Below are 22,025 nucleotides of genomic sequence, written 5' to 3'. Positions count from 1 at the left end.
TTGCAAAGCACTAGTACAAATGTAAAGGATTATTTCTAGTTTTTTGTTTGTTAGAATCTGCTTTTGAGTGGAAACAGAATTGTTCTCAACTTTCTGTTTTCTGTCCATTTTTTTCCTTGCAAACCTGTGAAATGACCAATGGAAATGGACTTGAGTGGTCGGAATCTATAAGGGGACTTGGGGTCAGTCATATGGGGTAACAGTGCTTTAAGCATTTTCATGTCTTTAAGATGGAGAGATGGTATCTTTGCAATTGTTTAACAGAATTCCAAATTGTGTGACTTTACAAAAAAAAGGGCCCTTTTCTCAAATGATAACTAATTTGCTATTTAAATACTTTTTAAAATTTATTTAAATAAATAGAAACATATGGTTTTCTTCATATTGCTTCTAAGTTATATGTATTTGGCAAAATTCTTTGTCTTTTGAAAAACACATTATTAAAATTAAACTAATATCTTTTAGTTAATGTGTATATATTTTTAAAATGCATATTTTAGAAACCTTTCTTTCAGAGTTAGCATTGAATGCATCTGCACCTGATTTTTATTTTTAATGTTTTCTGCAATATAATAAATTTCTGGTTTTTACTTCCAGATATAATGACATAGTTAACATCACTAATATCATTTATTTATTGATTTACCAAAGCTGATTGAGAAGATTAGTGAAACATAATTTGTTTATATTTGACTGATACTAACTGTCCCTAGATCTTAGATTTATGAATCAGTGCTAATTTCCCATCAATTTTCAAAATAATGTATAAACTCTTTTATATATTGTCAATTCAAATACAGATGTAAGATGTTCTTAAGTAAAATTTTTCTGTGTGTTTTTGCAATATGTGTGTGCCTACTATATGTCAGTCATGTATCATATAAAAAAAGTTTATCCTATGTAGATTTCCATACCTAGTTATAGGAGCCTGGAATTGCCAGAGGATTTTTATGATATTATGGTTCTATTTTGCTATTTTATTATTAAAGTAACAGGTAATAGGATATAATATAGAATAAATCTTATTTTTATTTTGATTTCATAGTACTTCGCTTGAGTGTGCGATTTATATTTTGATGCAATAGTAAATAAAAGAAAATATCTGAATTTCTAGAGGCTACTTTTAGGTGAAGGGCGCCCTCTAGTGAACCTGTTCTTGTCATTAAAAGTTGCAGTTCTGTTCTGTTTTCTCAGCACTCTTCAGTGCTTTAAGCATTTTCATGTCTTTAAGATAGAGAGATGGTATCTTTGCAGTTGTTTAACAGAATTCCAAATTGTGTGACTTTACCAAAAAAAGGGCCCTTTTCTCAAATGATAACTAATTTGCTATTTAAATACTTTTTTAAATAATAAGAATGTATTTAAATAATATTATTTAAATGTAGTTTACTAGTACCAAGTAATTGCAGTGTTCTAAGTTCCTCTTCTGACTCTAGCTATAAGATTTCAATTGTTTTTCAAACTGGTAGAGAAGAGATTGCTCCGCTGAAAGGTGAGATTAAAATTTTAATTTGTATAGCCAAGGAGACAAAAACTAAGAGTTCACTCATATAGGAGCAGATGGAATATCTCATTGTAGCTTATCCTAATTTCCAGGACCCATACAGGGGATACAGAGAACTGCTGATGACTATGGGGGCAAAGCAAGTTTAATTTTTGCAGTGAAACTGCCCTTTCATCCCTTGAGCTTGTGTATGTCCCATTCTGAGAGAACTTTTAACCACTCCTTTGCTCCTATCTAAGAACATGTTTTTTAATCTTGACTTTAAGTTAATTGACAAATGACTTATTTGTTGTGTGACCAATCCAATTTATGTGTCAAAAATCTATTTTTTGAAACAATGAGCTATAATTAAGACAGATTATATAAGTTTCAGGTGACAACATGATTTGATATTTGAATATATTGTAAAACCTCATCACAATAAGTATAGTTAATATCTGTCACTATACTTGGTTATAATTTTTTTCTTGTGATGGGAACTTTTAAAGATTTATTTTCTTAGCAACTTTCAAATATGCAGTACAGTATTACCAACGATAGTAGTTGCTCTGCTATACATTACATTCCTATGACTTATTTATTTATAACTTGGAATTTTTTTTTTGTTTTTTGGTGGGACCCTCGCCGGCGGCCGGGGAACGAACCGGCATTGCAGAGGCTGCGGGCAGCCTCGCAGCCCAACACGCAACCATTGCGCCACCAGGGGAGGCCCTATAACTTGGAATTTTTATCTTTTGACCCTCTTAACCCATTTCACTTTCCCCCTCCATTGGTAACCACACTGTCAGATCAGTTACACCATTCTGTATCTATCAAAAACCTCTTTTTAAAACTATGTTTGAGGTTGATAACAAGCAATTTGTTTTGTTTTGATAGGTTTTGAAATTTTCTGATCAGTTTTTTTTATTTTTAATGCTGTCTTAATAGCCTTTTTAGGAGTATTTGTTAAAGGCTTATAATCATACGGTGGATAATTTTCTTATAAATATATTTAATATTGGAAAAAATTTTGTACCTTATAATTGAAATTTCCAGTCAGTAAGATTGGTACTTAGCATCTGAAAAACATTCTGCATAAATGTGAAATTGCAAAAGTAGCATAAGTTTCAGTAATTTTGTTAGTATGAAATACCAAATCTTTTTTTTAATACCAAATCTTAATTACTAGAAATATAAAGTTAAGTTTTAATATGCCAGAAATTAAGGTTGACACGCCATTCGAAACACTGATGAATGAATACTAAAAAAATACCTTGGACTGGAAGAAAACAGAATGCTCCAGATGTGAAGGTGGTTTTTTTTTTTTATATCTAGAAATAAAGAATTAAAGCTAATATGTCATTGGAGGAACTGGCAAAAATGTTAATCTTGGGAAAGTAGAGTATGACATTAAAAAGCATCCAACGAAAGATACAGATACAGTTTTATTAGAGATAAGAGTAAAATTTTGTTTTCTGGTAAATGTTTGTAGAAAATATTGCTACCAAAACATAAAAGAAGTGGTAGTGCCCTGGGATAGGGATCTCTGAACGGTATTTCTGCCTTTAATTTTCCAAAATTTTAAAAATCCATTTCCTTGATCGATTCAATGTTTTTTTTCTTAATAGTGGTTGATTGACATTTAATTCATAGGCGAGTCTATGTGTAGCATTTTGATGGCAGCCTCTCCAGGTGTGTATGGTCTCACATTTTTCTGAATGGGTCTTTCCTATGCTCTTTTGTGGTTGGGCATTTATTATATTCTGTTGGTGAACAAAGGATTCTAAGGGTCATTTTTATTTTGTTTTGAAATGAAACTATTAATGATTCAGTAAATATAGTGATTGGAATTGGGTACTTTAAAATTATCTCAGTGTTTTTTTTTTTTTTTAAATTTATTTATTTATTTGTTTGTTTGTTTGCTTATACATGCACTGGGTACAGTCAGAAGCGCGGGAGGGTGAGAGAATTCACCAGAGCCAGAGCGGGGAGCAGAGCAGGCAGAAGGACCGAAGTACACTGCTGAGGGGAGCAGCGGGCGGCAGGAGAGGTCTGCGCGCCATGTGGGACCCTCCTCTGGTGGCTGGGGAGCATCTGGGGATCGAACCGGTGCCGCAGAGGCCGCAGGCAGCTTCGCAACCCAGCACTCAACCGCTGCGCCACCGGGGAGGCCCTCAGTGTTTTTTTTTTAAAGATTTATTTTTATTTATTTATGCATACAGAATTGGGCTGTAGGCCAGAGGTGCAGGGGATGAGGGGATTCACTAGAGACAGAGTGGGGAGCAGAATTGGCAGATCTACTGAAATATACTGCTGAGGGGAGCAGTGGGTGAGACAGGAGAGGTCTGCTGCACCATGTGGGTTAGCTCCCTAGCCAGGGATACAACTCATGCTGCAGTGGCTGGGAATAGGTTAATACTGCTGAGACTTTAATCCCTGCACCACCAAGGAGATCTTAAAATTATCTGTTTTTCTTAAAATTTGATTGGGATTGGGTACTTTGAAATTTTATCAGTTTTTCTTAAAAATGTAAATATTATTTTCTTTTTTTTTTAAATTTTTTATTTATTTTATTTATTTATACAAGCACTGGGTACAGTCAGAAGTGTGGGAGGGTGAGAGAATTCACCAGAGCCAGAGCAGGGAGCAGAGCAGGCAGAAGGAGCGAAGTACACTGCTGAGGGGAGCAGCGGGCGACAGGAGAGGTCTGCACGCCATGTGGGACCCACCTCTGGTGGCCGGGGAGCAGCCGGGGATCGAACCGGTGCTGCAGAGGCTGTAGGCAGCTTCGCAACCCAGCGCTCAACCATTGCACCACCGGGGAGGCCCTGTAAATATTATTTTCTTAAAAATGTAAAAATAAATATAAAGTAAAAGAAAAGTTAAAAAATATTTTTTTCAGGAAACTAGTACAATTTATTTTATTTGCAGTTATAGTCATTTTTTTATAATCAAGATACAGTAAAAAAGAAAGATATTAAAAATGGTATAAGGATATTATATGCTTTTTGAGAAAAAAAATCATACTTAGTATGTTACCAGTATATTGCCACTAAAAAAAACAAAAAAAACTGAATATATATAATTAATAAGTCTTTTTAAAATTTTTATATACATTATTTAGCACCTGACTAAAATATTGAAGTAGGCTGAAGTCCTCTGTATTAAGACATTTAATTTGATGGTAAAAGCATGTCATTTTTAAAGAACCAATTTTACATTTTAATGACATCTTAGTTTTATTTACTTTATTACCACTAGGTGGAGACCTATACATACAATTCAAGAAGGCATTTCTGAAAGCTTTACTTGTTTAAATTTTAAAAGCCTGGTATATCCAATGATCAAATATTGTGTGGCAACTCATATTGAACACTTTGCTTTGTTGTAGAAGATTAGATATAATGAAGATAGAAAGTATGTTTATACTTAAAATATTTTAGTTATGCTTTTAAGATATGTATTATCTTAATGCATTTCTTGTTGCTAAATTAAAATAAAGAAAAATCTTTAGTGTAGCATCTTCTGTTTTCTACTCACATGAAGTTTTTAAATCACCTCTTCTTTTCAAATTGATTTTGCATCTGCATTTTTGTTTGATTATTTTTACATTTTGCTAGAAGTAAGATTTTATTGTAGTGAGCATTTGGAAGAGATGACTGAGCTATCTTATATTGAAGTCATTATCCATATATAGTGCATGAAGGTACAAGCTTAGTGGATGTGAGAAATTGCAAGCTTTTTGCCATTCACTCTTTCTGGTTCTATCATGTATTTGTAGGAACTTGTTTAGGATTGCCGATAGACTTTATAAAATTGTGGGGGATGTTTCAAAAGAAGAAAAAATTATTTTCATCAAAATTGTATATTGCTTGGAAATTTAGAACAGCAATGCATGGCTCATTGGTATATTAGTTAGATGGCTGCAACTGTTAATCACTTTAAGATTCTAAGAATGAAGAGTACTGAATGTTATTTCCTTTCTTCTCCAGCAAATCAGAATTTCAAAGAATGATGATTATCACACAAAGACAGTTAAGGGATATATAGTTTTTAGAATCCTTTCAGTGGAGTTCAGACAGTATAGGGCCCTCCCTCAGTTTTCTCTACTTCATATTTTGTGCCACCTTACATTGTTGTATTTGTAATTTAATACTGTATTCCTCTTAGCTGTGCCTCAGTTCTTATCCCCTTTTTCTGTCCATTGGATGATTTCACCTGTTGGGTACAACAGTGCGCATCAGGGATTCCCTACTGAATCATTCTTAATTTTGATCTTCAAAGGTGATCTGGTTTGTTGCTATGTTGCTGACTTCTCTGCATTTCATGCTGCTCATAACTGTTTCTGATTGAAGAGTCTATATAGCATAGTGGTTAAGAGCATTGACTTTGGAATCAGGTAGAGCTGGGGTTAAATCTTGGCCCTATTACTGTGTAACTTTGTACTTCAAGCCTTAATATTCTCTCTCCTCCCACCCCAGTCTTAATCTCCCCAGACTACATTTGTAAACTGGGATGCTGACAGAATTTATGTCAAAAAGCTACAGTGAATGTTAATGAAATAATGCTTGTAAAACACTTAATAGTAAGTACTTGGTTGTGCAATACTATTTTTTTTTTCTTTAATCTTTGCCACATTAAATCAAAAGCAGCAGAGATGACTCCTTTTAGTCAGTGAAATCACTGTGGGGGGGAGGTTGTTGACAGAGAGTACATCTTTCCTGCTTCTCTCTATATTCTACTTTTTCACCAAATAATCTCTATAATTAAACAGATTCCTTCAGAGAAAAGATTGATCATCCTATTAGGAGTATGGTGTCAAACTCTTGAGATATAGTATCCTCTCTTTTTCTGTTCTTTGGTTCAGTCAGATATTTATTACTGACTTTATTAGCAAGTTTTTGACTAATTATTGTTAATATTACTTTTCATCAGAGTGGGTAGAGGGCTACATCAACAACATGTAGTGATTAATTATATTTTGAGTGCTTGCATGATGGAGTTTAGATTTATGCTGTATACATTAATTGAGAAAGTCAGAATGAGGAGCTATGTAGGGTTCTTTCCAGGGCCAACACTGTATCTATGATGAATTTTGGTTACTGGCATTTGCCTGATCCTTCAGAACCTTCTTTAAATGCAATTAATTCCTGTGGTTTAGAATATTTCTTCATTTCTACTTTATGTGTACTCTGTTCAGAATGATTTTGTGGATATGCTGTGGGTGACAAGGTTGTATCAGCTTGGGATGCAGCTTGTCCTCATGTCTGCAATAGCAAAGGATCAGGAGAGATGAAAATTTAGTAATAGGTAGATCAAGACCTATGCTTCTTTCTCATTCCACAGTACTAATTCCTTAGTAGTATTTTTGATTCCTTCATTGGGACTCTGGTTCTGTATTAACAGCAGAAAAAAATAAGACTCATACTCTTTTTTGGAGAGACCCCAACACACAGAAAGGCAGTCCTGAAATAGAATCTCTTTCTAGATTTTTGCCACTGTGTTGTAACTGTAATACAAAGAATTAAAGAGTCACTTCTTTGATATGTTTCATTTGCTGCCTGGTATTTTTAGAGCCAGATAAATATCAAACTATTAAAATATATAATATCTTAGAAATACATATATATATTAAGGATTATAATACAATTGTGAAATGTAATTTTTATAGCACACTAAGGTCAGTTCAATAAGCTTCCTCTTATAAATGGATCTTCCTTCAGAAAAATGTTTGAGTTCTAATTAGTTATATGCATGAATGATAAGAGAAACACAAAGCGCTGCTGCAGTAACTCACTCACTAGACTGTACTGAGCAAGTCATGTGCCATGTCTGTGCCCATTTCCTCATTTGTGGAAAGTGGTATTTTCTCAGGTGTGGTATAGGAAATAAATGAAAGGATAGATATGAGAATGCAGAAGGCCCCATATAAAGATGAGGCATCAGTGGTAGTCAGCTCCTTTGGCATGGATAATTGTTAGCTATATTTGGTATTGACAGCCAGTGCTCAGATCACTCAGCAGCCAGATCACTCATTGAACAAGGGTTGGGCTGTCTCTTATGTGCATACCGTGCGAGCAGCCAGTGTATATTGTGCTATATGTCAGTTACTATGCTAAGAAATTTTTGTTTACTAGTTTAATGCTCATAATGCTGAAGTAGAGACTATCTTTTAATCCCTGTTTTATTTTTGAGAGAATTGAGATTTAAAGACATCAGATAGTTCAACAGCTAGTAAATATCCTTTCTGATTTCACCTACCCATGCATCCATCTGCCCATTTACTTATCAGGCATGTGGTCATCTGCCAGATGGTAGGTGCTGTTCTAGGGCTGGGTATAAACCAGGAGCAAAACAGACAGAACTGTGCTATCATGGAACTTCATTTTGGTGGGGGAAGACAGAAAATAGATGAAAATGTGAAATAGGGAGTTTATTCTATAGTACTGAGAGTGATGCAGTGACAGAGTAAACTTTAGAGAATAAAAGTTGAGAAAGAGTAAGATGGAGGAAGGAAGAGAGTGTGTATACATGAGTGTTTATAATGTAGATATTGTAACCAGAAATAACCTCATAAAAAAGGCAATGAAAGACCTGAAGGAGTTGAAGGAGGCAGCCCAAATGAAGAATGTGATTGAGGTAAAGGAAACAGCATTTGCACAGCAGAGAACAAGAATATGCCTGGTGTATTTCAGGAATCACAAGGAGACCAGAGTTGCTGGCATAGAATAAATAAAATGGAGAGTAAGTTTTAGGAAGTAAGGTTAAAGAAATAATATGGGGCAGATTTAATTATGAGAAATAGGATTTTGAGCAGGAGACAATGAGGTCTGGTTTGTGCTTTAGTGGGATCATTCTGTCTACTGTGTTGAGAATAGCCTGATAGGAAATAAGGATGGAATCAAGGATACCATTTAGGAAGCAGTTTTTACGAATGTAGGCAAGACATGTTGATGATTTAGTACAGGTTTTTACAAGTGGAGGTTGTGAGGTATGGTTAGATTTGCTAGATTTCCTTGTGGGAGGGAGTGTAGGGATATGAGAGGAAGAAAACAGTCAGAAATGACTTCAAGGTTTTTTCCCTGAGCAGTAGAAAAAAGGAATTTACTGAGACAGGGGAAGACTTGGAGCAAGAAGTTTTGGTATGAAAGATAGGAATTCATTTTGGACATTGTGAGATACTTACAAATTATCCACTTGGATAGATACACGAGTTTGAAGGTCAAAGGAGTGGTCAGGGCTGGAAATACGTATTTGGGCGGTGTCAGTGTTATGAAATATGGTGCTCTAAGTATGGATAAGATAGGTAGAAAAGTCCTCCTAGTGAATTATTGAACCTGATTACAATGGGAAGTCCCCAAGACCACCCTCATGTTCAGTAATTCACTGGGAGAACTCACAGAATTTAGCAAAGCTATTAAACTCACAGTTACTGTCTGTTACAGCAAAAGGATACAGATTAAAATTAATTATAGGCAAAGTCACTTAAAACAAAGTATAGGACAGTTCCAGGCAGGAGTTTCCAGGTCTTGCCTGATGGAATCATGTGGACAGCACTTGCTTATCCCAGCAGTGATAGTGGTAGCATTCACAGAGTATTACCAACCATGGAAACTCACCCAAGACATGGTGACCAGGATTTTTACTGAGGATTAGTCACACAGACATGGCTGATTGTCCATGATGCTGACCTTAGCAGACCCTCCAGAGCTGATACCATGTGGCCCAAGGACCCAAGCCCCATAAATCAGATTGTTAGTTTAGACTATTAGGTATTGCCCAAGGACCTCAAGTAAAGAAGACAGCTACCTGTAATGACATTCGAAAAGATTACATCCCAGGAGCTTGGCTGGGAGCAAGGGCCAAGACTTCTTTTGTCAAGGTTAATCCTTTCTTGCGTGGCAGGTAGGATTGGAGAGAAGTGCTCTCTGTGTGGTGATAGCATGAGCTGAGGTACAGTAGGAATGCATACTCCATGTTTAGAGTACTGCAGTATGACTTTGTATTTGAGAATATGAACTCTGAAGCCAGACTATCAGTATTCACATCTCAACTGTCACCTGCTAGTTGTAGAATTTATGGCAGTTATATTAGCTGCCTGTCTTTCTGTCAGTTTATCTGTCTGTCTGTCTATCTAATTAATTTATGTATGTAAAATAAGGATAATAATAGCACCTACTTTCTAAGGATATTATGAAGATTGAGTTAATATATGAAACACTTAGAATATATTCTGGCACATCATAAATGCTACAGAAATCAGGAGATTGTTCATTCTGTAATCATTCACTGGTGATTATTTTTTGAGCCGTAGCATATTAAAGACTCATGCTGTGAACCTCAGACCTTTATTTCCAGATACCTAGTGATATAGTTAAAAGACTTGTGGCTTTTAATTTTAACATGTTAAAAAAAGTAATTAAGTGTTTTTCACTTGAATTCTTTCTATTAATGTAAGTAGTACCAACCTAACTTATTTGTTCAGAGACTTTCAGATATTGACTGTTGTAAAGATTGGACTTAAGAAAAAATGTAGGTGAACTGGAAAATTGACCTTAACTTTCTTCTTATATACGTACAGGTCTGTATATGATGACCAACCAAATGCACACAAGAAGTTTATGGAAAAGTTAGATGCTTGTATACGGAATCATGACAAGGAAATAGAAAAGATGTGTAATTTTCATCATCAGGGCTTTGTAGATGCTATTACAGAACTCCTTAAAGTAAGGACTGATGCAGAAAAACTGAAGGTAAGAAGTATTTAAACATTCTGTTTACCTTAGTTTTCATTAAATCGCTCAGGTATTTATAGTGCATATGTACAAATTGTTATTAAATGTACTGCCTTCAAGAAATGAATTAGTTTATGTGTTTGATAATGCTTTTAATTGCTCTTTTAACATTGTTGTTATTGTAATGACAGGAGTAATCTTTTTTGAAAAGCAATAAAGTACTGACAAATTTCTTTCTGTGTAGGGAAGTGAACTAAAAAATTCATTCAATGAAAGACCTCATTTGCAGTTTAGAATTTGTAAAGTAACAATTATTACATATTGCTAAAAAAAACTATCCTATAAAAACTTTAAAAAATATAAATGTGTTCTCAAAATTAATAATATTGAAACTTTTTTTTAGTTTAGTAGCAATGTGTAATTTTTAAAAAGAAAGTTTGTCAACATTTTTTGCCACAGCAAAAAAATTATTAAATGGGATCTGGATTTGTTCAGTCAGAATATAAAACATTTAATTTTAAAAGAATTGTCCTACTTTCTTTACAGCGTAGCAGACAGAATGACCCTGGTTTACCAAAGGTTATGATTAGAAAACCATTATGTAAAGGATATTCAGATAACAAGAGACCAAATACAGCATCAGTGAGGTCACTGAGCATCTTTGTTCAGAAATTAATGAGATTTTTAATAAACCAGAATGTTCTTCCTTACTATGATGACCTAATGAGTCACTTAATATGTGGGAAAATTTGGGGTTGAGCCTTGCCTGCACCTGCAGCATTAAAATGTTGCTGTGGATTGAGATTTCCGTGTTTGATGTTAATCAACCACCCAGTGTTTGCATTCAGCAAAGTATGAATGTTTAATTACCATAAAATGCAATCACCATTTCCTACAGACAATGAATGGCACATAGACCTCATTGAAGTTATCAAAAAGGGACCAGTGGTCAATTGGGTCAGTGATTTGAATTGTTTGACAGACTTAGAGAAGCAAGTAAAGTTCAAAAATCTTGAGTAAATTTGAGAAGTTTGCCACAGAATCTGTTAAAAAGAACTGTCATAAGTAATTCAAATTCACAAAAGCCCCTTTCAATCAAAAGTTCAAGTTCAAGCTGTAGAGTTAATTTGAATTTGCATTTCTTTGTTCTAAGTTTCTCATGAAGCATGATCTGATTACAAGGGTGAGCAGTTACATCAGAGCAGTTTTATGCATATTTGTCTAAACTAAGGTGAAATTATTTTTAAGGTGCAAGTTACTGATACCAACCGAAGATTTCAAGATGCTGGAAAAGAGGTGAGAAAAATGGTGCAATTTTTGTGTACTCAATATGTTCAATTTAACTGTTCATTTAAAAATATGAGCATTTCTTCTTCTCTAAGGTGATTGTCCAAACAGAAGATATTATTCGATGTAGAATTCAGCAAAGGAATATTACAACTGTAATCGAAAAATTACAGTTATGCCTTCCAGGTGAGTTACAGTGGCTATAACACTTGGCCTGATAAAATTGTAACGATAATATATGGCCATTTTCATTATGGGCATTACAAATTATTTGGTGATTTCTCCCCTCTAAACCTGTGGTTATTTTTCCTACTCAATGATGATCTGTTACACCAGTCTCCTAGAACCTCTATCTTTCATTTCCTTTCTGCCTAGTTCATCCTTTGTCTGTGACCATCCCCCACCCCATGCAATTTCTTTCTTTCTTTTTCTTTTTTTTTTTTTTTTTTAACTCAGAGTACTTTCCCATGGGGATAGTGTCTTTTGATTACATTTTCACATCTTTTCCAGTTTTGTGTAATCTTTACCTCTGGTTTTCTGTTTTTCACTTAAGCAAGTTTGTTTTCTTTTGCCCACACTCTCATTTTGCTGATAAGCTAAGAGAACTGTCCAAAAGTGCTAGGTCTTCTCCTCTCTGTCTTCTCCTATATTGTGGAAAACTGACTTTTTAATTTTCGAGGTTTCTGGTCTCTCTGTAAAGGCTCAGTATTGCTAGGACATCAAACAAATTCTGGAGAAATGAGTATTTTCTTTACTCATCTGTAAAGGAAGCAGGTGTATTTCATCTTTTATTATAGTAAAGCTAAGTCCATCTCAACATCCCATTTTGAGTTGTTTTTTCTTTTTTTTTTTTTAAAGATTTATTTTTATTTATTTATATAAGGGAATAGAATGAGATTCTTTGTATAATAGTTATATAACATAAATTTGGCTTAGAATACAAATTGTATGTTAAAATTGTTAGCATACTTTATTAGCAAAAAAAAATAGTTTTCTAAATTGTGAGAATAGCTTTTCTTTATTTTTAGAATCATTGAAATTCTTTTCAGTTTAATATCTGATGGACCAGGGATGTTTGCACATTAACTTCAAAGAAAGTTTATATTTTATAGCAGCAATCTTAGGTTCTTTCCTAGGTTATATTTTCATAGAAAAAAAAAGTGAAAAGTACTGCATTTTAACATGCAACTGTAATAGAGATATACCAAGGGTCCTCAAAGTTAGGGTTCATATACTATAACCACTATTGTATGATTTCTGGTTTTCAGACAACTAAGCAATGTCTTGGTTTTCAGATAAGTAAGCAATATTTTGAAAATCCCTGGGGAGTAGTCATGACTATAGAAAATCTGGAAAAAAAACATTGACTAGGAAAATATAAACTGACTTGATGAACCAATAATGATTTACTCTTTATATTTTGAAATTTTTCTAATGATGAATGGTAATCTACATAGTTGCATTAAAAGTTTTTTGGTGACAGGGTGTCTATCTTGCTGAAGGTTATAACAATTTTCTTGTATAATTGCTTTTCTAAGCCCTAGATAGAAATGATAAAGATTCTTTGTTTTGTTTATTTATCCCTTTATTATAATTCATTCCCTTGTAAACATCATCTTTCTTTGTAGATTGGTATAACATATTGTTTAGTAAGCTGTGTAATGTGTTGTGTTATTTTATTTGGTGTTTTGAATCAAAATCAATCAGTCTCACTGTCATTTAGTATTCTCAAATATAGTCTAAATGTCCAACTCCCTTTCAGGAAAGAGAAATTAGTAAATTTCTGAATAGAATAATTGTTAGTCATGTCTCAATTACTGTATAGATGTCAGCATATGCAAGTGTTTCAAGTTCAAGATAATGTATTGTTGTGTATAGATATACAACATGTTTAATAAGTGTTGAAATTAAATGTTTTTATTTACTTGAGGCAGAAATTTAATGAATTTGTAATATGTTCTTCCGTGCTTTTAATTATTTTCATCTCCCAAGACATTTTCATCTTGAAAGCTAAAGTAAGTTATATTTTTTTGATACAGTGCTGGAAATGTACAGCAAGCTAAAAGAACAGATGAGTGCAAAAAGGTGAGTTGGTTACTATTCTAAGAGTTTTTAATAAGATTTTTTTTTATTACTGAAAACATAGATAATGTAAATTTTAGTGAATCATGTGGTTTTGCCTTCTTCCTTTAATAATACTTTGTTCGTTCAATTTGTCCATCAAAATCATCCAGTAAAGCAATTCTTAGCCAGTTTTTTGTAAATCCTTACCATTTATAAATGACATCAAGATTGATAACATTGACGCTGATGAAGGACAAATAGATATTTGCATAGGAGTGAAAAAATATTGGTTGCATATTAATGTTGCTTGCAAAGGCTTACTGTGTGTTGTGGATCTACAAGTGAAAGCAAAGTATACATAGTTATATTTTGATAGTCAAGTCTAGTTAGCTCATATTTCTGTTTTATCACACAAATAAATACATGATAAGTGAAAAATAATTTAAAGTAGTTTATTGCCTGCGATAGCAGGATTAAATGCATAAGTAGTGCTTAAAATATTTTAAAGGTGAAAAATTTTAAAGTAACAAAAAAATCAGGCTTAATGAGACATCTGGAATAGAGATTTAAATAACTTTTGAGGTTACTGTCCTTTTTATTTATTTATTTGTTCTTTGGATAGTATCTTTTCTTCTTTTTAATATCCAAATCAATGGAAAGGTATAGACTATTATTTGATTAATTAAAAAATTCTTTTATCTACTCTCAAATGGACTTTGGTGGTAAATGTTACATGAAATTGACAGTTTTAGAAAGTCTCAGTCCTACTACAATTAATTATAGTACCTTGGTCGAATGATATAATCTTTTATTTTTCTCATTTATAGAATGTTAATAATAATACCTGCCATACACATCTACCTCAGAGACTTCTAGACAAAATTAAAGTATTTATATGTCAAGTTCACTAAGAAAGCTATTCTTTGCTAATAGTTGCATATTCAGCATCTTACACAGTACCTTATAAATGATGGACATTTGGTCAATATTTGTTAAATTGAAAACATCACTATTTTACTTTTTTTTTGACACTTAATGTAATGTTTCTTTGACACTTAATGTTATTACTTGAAAAAATAGAAAAAATGCTTTCTTTGCATTCATGCATTCTGACAACCCAATATTTCCAATTACCTTAAATAATACAAAATTTTCAAAAAAAAAATCTCCTCAAAATAAATTTTACCTTAATTAAAATTAAACCTGTGCTGTATACATTTTTGATGAACATGATTATAGATAGGAGAGAGATTTGGGAACTCATGTATCAAATGCCTAAATATTCTGATTTAAAATTTTGGAACTGTTATACATAAACATTTAAGGTATTGTAATGACAATGGTAATATGTTACTGTGAGGCATGAATTTTCAGCCTGCAATTTATTCATTTGTTTTATAATTTTTTCTTAATAATAGAAATGAATATTTTATTTTAACCATATGCCTGCCTGTTTTGATGAGTGGTTTCAACTGATTACTTGGACTTACTTATAAAATTAATGTAATAAGGGCTTTTTAATAAAGTTTTCTTTTTTAACTTGTCACAGGTATTATTCTGCTTTAAAAACTATGGAGCAATTAGAAAATGTTTATTTTCCCCGGGTTAGTCAATACCGGTTTTGTCAGCTAATGATAGAAAATCTTCCTAAACTCCGTGAAGATATTAAAGAAATCTCCATGTCTGATCTCAAAGATTTTTTGGAAAGCATTCGAAAACATTCTGACAAGATAGGTGAAACAGCAATGAAACAGGTGAGATTAAAAAGAAAAAATTTAATTGTTATTTAATAAATTTCATCAGTGCTTGCTTTTGGTTTGTGGGTTTTTTTTTTTTTTAATTAAAGTCAATCTAACTTAATCTAACTCACTTTGTCACCAGGTTATCTCTTGGCAATCTCCTGCATGGATGTGGTATTACATTAACTTTGCCAACAATGAAATTTGGTGTAAAATTAACTGAAAAAAATGACAGCCACAGAGGCACAAACATGGGAGCCCTTTCTGCTAAGGCTCTAAATTGCTTTCTTTTCAAAACAAACTAAAAGTGTTGTCTTTGAATTAATTGCTATATCTCAGTAATAAAAGAGACAAACAATGGAGAAAGATTTATCTGTTATAAAGTTAATATACCTACCTTTTGAGTTGGCATTTCCTCTCTTAGGCATTTACTAATGAGAAATGAAAGCACGTCCTCATTATATTTATAGCAGCTTTTTAAACAATTAGCCAAAAACTGGAAGCAACCTACATAGACTTCAAAAGAAGCACAGATACACAAATTCTACTATACAGTACTGTATAGCCTAATGACATGGTAGTCAATGACAGACTGTGCATTTGAGCTGGTCCCATACAGCCAAGGTGTATAGGAGGCTCCACAATCAAGAGTCATGTGATTACACTCTGTTGCATTTATACAATGACAAAATTGTGTAAAGATGCATTTCTCAGGATGTATTCTTGTTAAACAACACTTGACTGGAGTCATACAGTGGAATATTATTTAGCAATAAAAGGAGGAAATTATTGATACATGTAACAACATACAGATCTCCCAGATATTATGCTGACCTACAGAAGCTCCAATATTATGTGACTTGTATTTATCCACAATTCTAAAGCAGGCAGAAGTAATTTTAGGTAAACAAAAAATAGAACAGTGGTTGCCTCTCTGTGGGGAAGTTACCCAAGAAAGGAATCAAGGGAATTTTCTGGAGAGGTGGAAATGTTCTATATTACTAAGAAAGTGTATGCATTTGTCTAAATTGTATAGGTAAGATCTACAGGGCCTCCCCTGGTGGTGCAGTGGTTGAGCGCTGGGCTGCGAAGCTTCCACAGCCTCTGCAGTGCCGCTTTGATCCCCGGCAAGGGTCCCACATGGTGCAACGGACCTCTCCTGCCGCCCGCTGCTCCCCTCAGCAGTATACTTAGGTCCTTCTGCCTGTTCTGCTCCCCGCTCTGGCTATGGTGAATCCTCTCACCCTCCCGCACTTCTGACTGTACCCAGTGCTTGTATGAATAAATAAATAAATCTTTAAAAAGAAAAAAAATCTATATACTTAATGTTGCTAATCTTAACTCAGAGAAAGTTATAAGGAAAAATTGGGGTATATGTGGCATTAATGGGTAATAGCATAGATGACATAAGAATGTATAAATATTGAAGAAAGATGATGAGTACGCAGGAGTTCATTATATTAATCTGTTTATTTATACTTGAAATTTTTAGTAATAAAAAGCTTTTAAGGCCTCCCTGGTGGTGCAGCGGGTTGAGCGTACCGCTGTGAAGCTGTCCTCAGCCTTTGCTGTGTGGGTTCGATTCCCAGTCGGCCAGGGAGAAACCCACATGGCAGGGCAGACCTCTTCTGCCTCACCTGCTGCTCCCCTCAGCAGTGTTTTCGGTCCGTCTGTCTGTTCGTCTCCCTTCTCCATCTCTGGTGAATTTTCTCACCCTCCTGTGCCTCTGGCCTGTACCCCAGTTCTTGTATAAATAAATCAATCTTAAAAAAAAAATAAAAAAATAAAAAAGAAGTGATTTTTAAAAAAAAACTTTTAAATGATTATAATTAAAATTTCTAAGGGTTAACTGTTTCAACTTCCAATAATCATAATGACAGAAATAAAACAATGTTTAACATGCTTTCTAATTCCTGATTTTTTCCTCAAGTATTAAAAACTAGCAGATTTGATTTTCAGATTAGTTTTTTTCTGATTTTATTTATTTTCTTATATTGTTGTTCATTTTTGTACAGTAATTTCTAGTCCCTATAGTTCTCCCTGCCACCATAACGCCAGTGACCCATCACCATAGTCCCTTGTGCTTTTCCCTCTCCTGTCATTATAAGAAAACATGAACAAATTCTTGAGCCAGTTTTGGCCATAATAAAATATAAAATAATCTTTCATTTTTCCAAAACAGGCACAGCAGCAGAAAGCCTTCAGTGTTGCTCTGCAGAAGCAAAATAATATAAAATTTGGGAAGAATATGTATATAAATGGTAGAATTCCAGGAGACAGGAATGAAATTGTATTGAAACATACATTTGAAGAAGATGATGAAAGTGAAGAGGAGGTAAAGGGTCTCTTTCTTATTGAATACATTTTTTTCCTTTGAGTTGGTGGTAATGTATTTCTTTGTGGCCTGTTCTCTCAGATCTATGGATCTATCACTACATTTTTTTTCTATCATTTTTCCTAATAGCACTATAATTTAAATGTATTCTTAGGACACTTGAGTATGGAAATGTGTTCCTTAAGGGTCTGTTAATCTACTTTTCAAATTTAAGAAACTTTATATTGTTGTATTCCATAAATTCTAGGGTACACTTTTTTATCATAACCTTTCAGAATCAGGATACATTTTTAAATTGCTAATACAGTTTCAAGTATAGTCCATAAAGCAATAGTGATGATGTCTTCAATTTGAGGAAATAATAACTCATATGATTTAACTGCATAAGAGAAGAAACTTTGTTTATAATTATACCATAAATCCATGTATCATCTTTGCAAAAACAATTATAATGTATCTACTTACCCATACCAATTTTCTGATAATCAGCTGGGCATGTTAAAGATACAGCACCTCTCCCCTTTATTACCTTATAATTTAAAACAGTCAACAATGATGATTAATGCATAAAGAATCAAGGAACACATACAAAATAATGAAAAGGGCATGGTTTTTATATTGTAAACTTTTTATAGTCAATAAATGTTATGACATGAAGTTCATGAGTCTCCTTGCGTATTTTTAACTGTACATTATCCAATAATGGACTTTAGCTTGACGTATAATCTTTAAAACATGATTTTATTTTTCAGATCTTAACTGTTCAGGATCTTGTTGATTTTTCTCCTGTTTACCGATGTTTGCACATTTATTCCGTTTTGGTAAGTATGTTGTTACTGTTATATCACTTGTGTATACACACACACATGCACACATGCATACATACATGTAGTCATGCATTGTTTGATGACATTTTAGTTAACAATGACTGCATATATAGCAGTGGTCCCAACAGGCTGTGCCAGACAGCCTGAGTATAGTGTATAACAAAAATGTTGAACTAACAGATATTGTTATGCAAAGTTTCAATGTGACTTTCCCTGAGAGTGATACAGTGGCTTTAAGTTAGATTTCATTGTTCATGAATTAAAATGAGAGAAGTAAAAGATTAAGTGTTAAAAATAAAAAATCAGTGATAGAGAGCCAGTAGAATGATAGAAAACAAGATTCCATTGGATAAGTTTTGTGATTATTCAGAAATAGCCTGAGTTATTTTTTCAAATAGTCAAATATAAGTATGGATTACTCTTCAAATTTATGTTTTTGTAATTGCATTTAGTATATAATTTTCAATAACTTCCTTTTAGTTCTTTGTATGTTTTTATGTATTTATAGTATATTGAATTTATAAATTAAAGAAAGCCCCATTTTAAAAGATGCTAGCTTACTAATTAAGGCAGGACTTCCTTTTTTTTTTTTTTTTTAAAGATTTATTTATTTATTTGTACAAGCACTGGGTACAGTCAGAAGCACAGGAGGGTGAGAGAATGCACCAGAGCCAGAGTGGGGAACAGAACAGGCAGACTGACGAAATATATTGCTGAGGGGAGCAGCGGGCGCGGCAGGAGAGGTCTGTTGTGCCACATGGGACCCTCACTGGTGGCCAGGGATCGAACCAGCGCTGTAGAGGCTGCGGGCAGCTTCGCAGCCCAGTGCTCAACCGCTGCGCCACTAGGGAAGCCCCAGGACTTCCTTTTTTATGGTTTAAGTGAGGTTTTACTTTTCTGTGGAGAAGTGGTAAATTGGACAAACATCAAATTGTTTGAATTTAATTTTAGTCTTCGTAATTGTCATGGTAAAGGTTACTATCTTTGAACTATAATGCTAAAAACTTGTTCTTGATATTCATTCAATATGAAGTAAAATACAGCATTAATATTTCATCTGTTAGAAAATTTAAAATGACTTTAAAGGGCTAAAAAGTTATCTGTTTTAGCACTATGTATATTTTTGTATATATTTTTTCAGTACTCTGCTGATTTTATTTTAGGGTGATGAGGAAACGTTTGAAAATTATTACCGGAAACAAAGAAAGAAACAAGCAAGACTGGTATTACAACCCCAGTCAAGTATGGTAAGTATGTGAAATGTTTTATTGGTTGTATTATCATTTTTTCACCTTTTACCCTACTTTATTTTATCATGCAGCTCTGTTTATCCAATGCAACTGTTTATTGAACATCTACCATTGCCAGTAATTGATTTAGCTACTAAGGGTAATGCAGTGAGCAAAACAGTAGCCCCTTCTCTCATGAGCTTGTATTCTACTATGGAAGATAAGACATGAACAAGTAGAATAAATGAAAAGATAAATAAAATGTCAGGAAGTTATAATTAGTGTCAGGGAGTATCCAGGTATGATAATTAGTTTCTGACAATATGGTGGACTATGTACTTTAATTGTTTCACTGTAAAACTACTAAAGATGCTAGATCCATTTTTTTGAAATAAAACATTCTTTTAAATCTTAAATTATTTTAAATGCTCTTGGGATCTGGTTGGAAAGTGTAGACAGGGCAAACCAAGTGATAAATATTTTATGTCAATTGTGGTGATTGTTCAGTAGATGTGTTTGTGAAACGCATAGAAACTGCACAGGAAAAGGTGTGGGTTATAGTGTGTGTAACTTATACCTCAATACATCAGACTGTACTATTAGAAAAAGAACAGGAAAACCAAAATGAAGACAGAAATCCAATAGGTTTAATGAAGTAACAATTGCCGCTTTTATCCTAGGAGCATCTGCTCAGTGAGAAAGCATGAGATTTGAGGACATGAGGGTACAGAGGGCTAAGTTCAGAGCCACCCAAAGAAGGTGATAAGAACTTTTCTGTGTAAAACTGAGATTCCAAAGAATTATATAAGCCCCTTATTTGGATGCCCTCGATTGACAACCATCTAACAAAACCTCTGTTCCTCTGGCAAATACTATAAGGAAGATTATCTATCTCAAATATTTGTATTAAGTGAACAAAAAAAAAGCATCTGTGAGAATTCATTACAAAGTACTCTGCACATTTTATATGGATAGTCAAATCTCAAACCAAGAATTTAGTTTAAAGTGATTCATGCTAATTTTGATTCCAGGTACCTAGTTAAAAGCAAATGCAAATGAAGGGTCTCTGAACCTTCATTTTAGAGTTAAAGAATAGCCATAGTTGCCATTTTAAGGAAAATTAGCAATTCATAGTCAGAAATAATTACCAAAAAAGTGAGAATCATTAGAAATATTGACAACAGAAATAAATCTTAAAAGACTTATAAAATTTGATTTATTAATGATAGAAAATAAAACTATTTAATATAGTTAAAGAAATAGAAGGTGAGAATTCTGATATAAATTGAATACAAGAAATTATATAGGATGGCCTCAAAATGTGGAGAAATCAAATAGAATATATAGAAATTAAAGATATTTTAATTGAAGTTACAATTTTTTTGAATTTACAACTGATGAATGGTTATATTGTCACTTAATTTCTGGTTTAGCAGTTGATGAATTCTCATAGTTGATCTGGAAAAGTTATTCCGAAAACATCATGGAGAGACAAAAGGATGTATATCTGAAGAGAGACAGGAGATATAGAGACAAAGTCTAACATATCTAATTGGAGTTTCAAAAAGAGGCTAGAACAAATGAGGCAGAGGAATATTTGAAGACAATGGCTGCTGAGAATTTTCTAGGACAGATGAGCAATATAAATCTACAGAATAAACCCAAGGAATCTCAAGTAAGTTAGATTAGAAGAAAGATACTCTTTGAAACATTATGAAACTGCAGAACTCCAAAGGTAAAGAGAAAATACTGTCATATGTCATTTAATGATGGGGAGACATTCTGAGAAATGTGTTGTTAGGTGACTATCATTTTGTGAATATCATAGAGTGTAATTATGCAAACCTAGATGGCATAACCCACTATACACATAAACTATATGACATAGCCTATTGGGAGTACCATCATAAATGTAGTTTTCATGTCATTAAGTGATTTACACTGGAGAGGCCTGAAAAATATCAACTATCTTGATCTAATTGACATTTATTTGGTACTTCACCCCAAATAGCCAAATACCCATGCTTTTCAAGTATATGTGAAAGGTTCACCCATATAGATCATATTCTTGGTCACAAATAAACCTGAACAAGTAAAAAAAGCTTGAAATTATAATAATTGTATCTACTGACTACCAGAGAATTAAGTTTTCTATATGCAAAAATGTGAATATTGGTTCTTATCTCATTCAGCAATTCAAGAAATGGAACATGGGCCTAAATGTAAGAGCTAAAATTGTAAAGCTTCTAGAAAAAAACAAAAGATTAAGTCTTTGTGATCTTTTTTTTTTTGTTTGTTTATGTATGTGTTACACCGACATTTCCTT

The 22,025-nt window shown here is 33.3% G+C and overlaps 1 protein-coding gene across 1 annotated transcript in view; it reads left to right on the top strand.

Annotated features, from left to right (window-relative positions):
• The window catches only part of EXOC6 (exocyst complex component 6), a gene marked incomplete at both ends in the record, with an annotated part of 175,824 nt that overhangs the window by 30,538 nt on the left and 123,261 nt on the right, over nt 1–22,025 (top strand). The window contains 8 exons of the mRNA XM_084245652.1: nt 10,065–10,236; nt 11,467–11,514; nt 11,601–11,691; nt 13,545–13,590; nt 15,119–15,323; nt 17,491–17,643; nt 18,396–18,464; nt 19,634–19,717. Coding sequence (XP_084101778.1) covers nt 10,065–10,236; nt 11,467–11,514; nt 11,601–11,691; nt 13,545–13,590; nt 15,119–15,323; nt 17,491–17,643; nt 18,396–18,464; nt 19,634–19,717 — 868 coding nt within the window. The remainder of the gene's footprint in view (nt 1–10,064; nt 10,237–11,466; nt 11,515–11,600; nt 11,692–13,544; nt 13,591–15,118; nt 15,324–17,490; nt 17,644–18,395; nt 18,465–19,633; nt 19,718–22,025) is intronic.

Source organism: Talpa europaea, assembly GCF_964194135.1.
Source record: "Talpa europaea genome assembly, chromosome: 10".
In the NCBI taxonomy this organism is placed as follows: domain Eukaryota; kingdom Metazoa; phylum Chordata; class Mammalia; order Eulipotyphla; family Talpidae; genus Talpa; species Talpa europaea.
The sequence above is the reverse complement of the archived record's forward strand: the minus strand, read 5'-3'. Positions and strand labels throughout refer to the sequence as shown.